Genomic DNA, 1,120 nt, shown 5'->3' with positions numbered 1-1,120 from the left:
TTTGGCAGGGTGGGCACCCACTTCTGGGGCTTCCAGCTACAGGGAGAAGATTTTGTACCAGATATTATTACAATGGGCAAACCTATTGGAAATGGCCATCCAATGTCATGTGTGATCACCACCAGAGAGGTTGCCGAAAGCTTCATGTCATCTGGAATGGAGTACTTCAACACAGTGAGAAGAAAAAAAACATATTGTGTTAAATACAGATTAAGACTGAAACAACAACAACCTATTTAAAAAAGAAAACTATCTGCATTTTTAACAGAGGTGTGAGCAACAGATGCGGGCCCTAGATTAGAAATTTTTACGATGCTGAAAAATGTCTTTGTGTCCTCTAGTTTGGCGGTAACCCAGTATCATGTGCTATTGGACTGGCAGTGCTGGATGTAATTGAGAAGGAAGATCTCCAAGGCAATGCCCTGCACATCGGAGGTTACCTGACTCGGCTTTTGTATGATCTGAAGAAAAGACACCTTTTAGTGGGTGACGTGAGGTTGGTTAAACCAGTCTTAACTTCTAAAATAATAAAATCAATTGGATGATTATACAAAGTTAGATACTAAAAGCTATTGTTTCTTTGTGCATACATCAACAAAATTTGCAGTGTGAATTAAGGCCATGTGAGTGATAATGTGCCACGGTGGAACCTTGAACCTATGGTTGCATAAGTTGAAGTTGCCTGGCCTCTTTATGTTGCAAGTTGTGTAAATCATTTCCCTTGGGTTGTTTGTGACAGTAATATGTGTGTAATAGTGCTGATGAAAGTATGCCTAGAACACACATTGCCAGGAGGTTCAAAGCTGAAGGTCATATATCTTGTTTTCTAGGGGCCGTGGCCTGTTTATTGGGTTGGACCTGGTAAGAAACCGGGATAAGAGGACACCTGCCACAGCTGAAGCTCAGGATGTTATTTACAGGTCAGAGCAAGTCATGCTATAAAAGAGGAATTTCTGACTTTTTTTTATAGCAAAGGTTAACAGGTTTATTAGCATACCATACAATATATTTAGTCACTTTTATCTTTGCAAACTATTTGTTACGTATTTTTTCCTTATGTTTATTACCCTAGCCACAAAATAAAGCACATTAAAAAAAAGAACTATATAATACTAAGACC

The 1,120-nt window shown here is 38.8% G+C and overlaps 1 protein-coding gene across 1 annotated transcript; it reads left to right on the top strand.

The window, feature by feature from the left end:
• The first annotated feature begins 6 nt into the window (after positions 1-6).
• LOC107579772 (ethanolamine-phosphate phospho-lyase-like) lies at positions 7-1,114 on the top strand. Its single transcript, XM_016265567.1, has 3 exons — positions 7-174; positions 342-496; positions 831-1,114. The coding sequence occupies exons 1-3, from the start codon at positions 73-75 to the stop codon at positions 940-942; spliced, it is 369 nt and encodes a 122-aa protein (XP_016121053.1). The 5' UTR covers positions 7-72; the 3' UTR covers positions 943-1,114.
• Positions 1,115-1,120: the final 6 nt, after the last annotated feature.

Source organism: Sinocyclocheilus grahami, unplaced genomic scaffold, assembly GCF_001515645.1.
Source record: "Sinocyclocheilus grahami isolate Dianchi unplaced genomic scaffold, SAMN03320097.WGS_v1.1 scaffold20067.1, whole genome shotgun sequence".
Taxonomy (NCBI): Eukaryota; Metazoa; Chordata; class Actinopteri; order Cypriniformes; family Cyprinidae; genus Sinocyclocheilus; species Sinocyclocheilus grahami.
Note: the sequence above shows the minus strand (reverse complement) of the source record. Positions and strands in the feature narration are given on the sequence as shown.

Coding starts and splice junctions, on each gene's coding strand:
- LOC107579772 (XM_016265567.1), top strand. CDS start 73: ATGGGCAAACCTATTGGAAATGGCCATCCAATGTCATGTGTGATCACC. Junction 175..341: donor GAATGGAGTACTTCAACACA/GTGAGAAGAAAA, acceptor TGTGTCCTCTAG/TTTGGCGGTAACCCAGTATC. Junction 497..830: donor CTTTTAGTGGGTGACGTGAG/GTTGGTTAAACC, acceptor CTTGTTTTCTAG/GGGCCGTGGCCTGTTTATTG.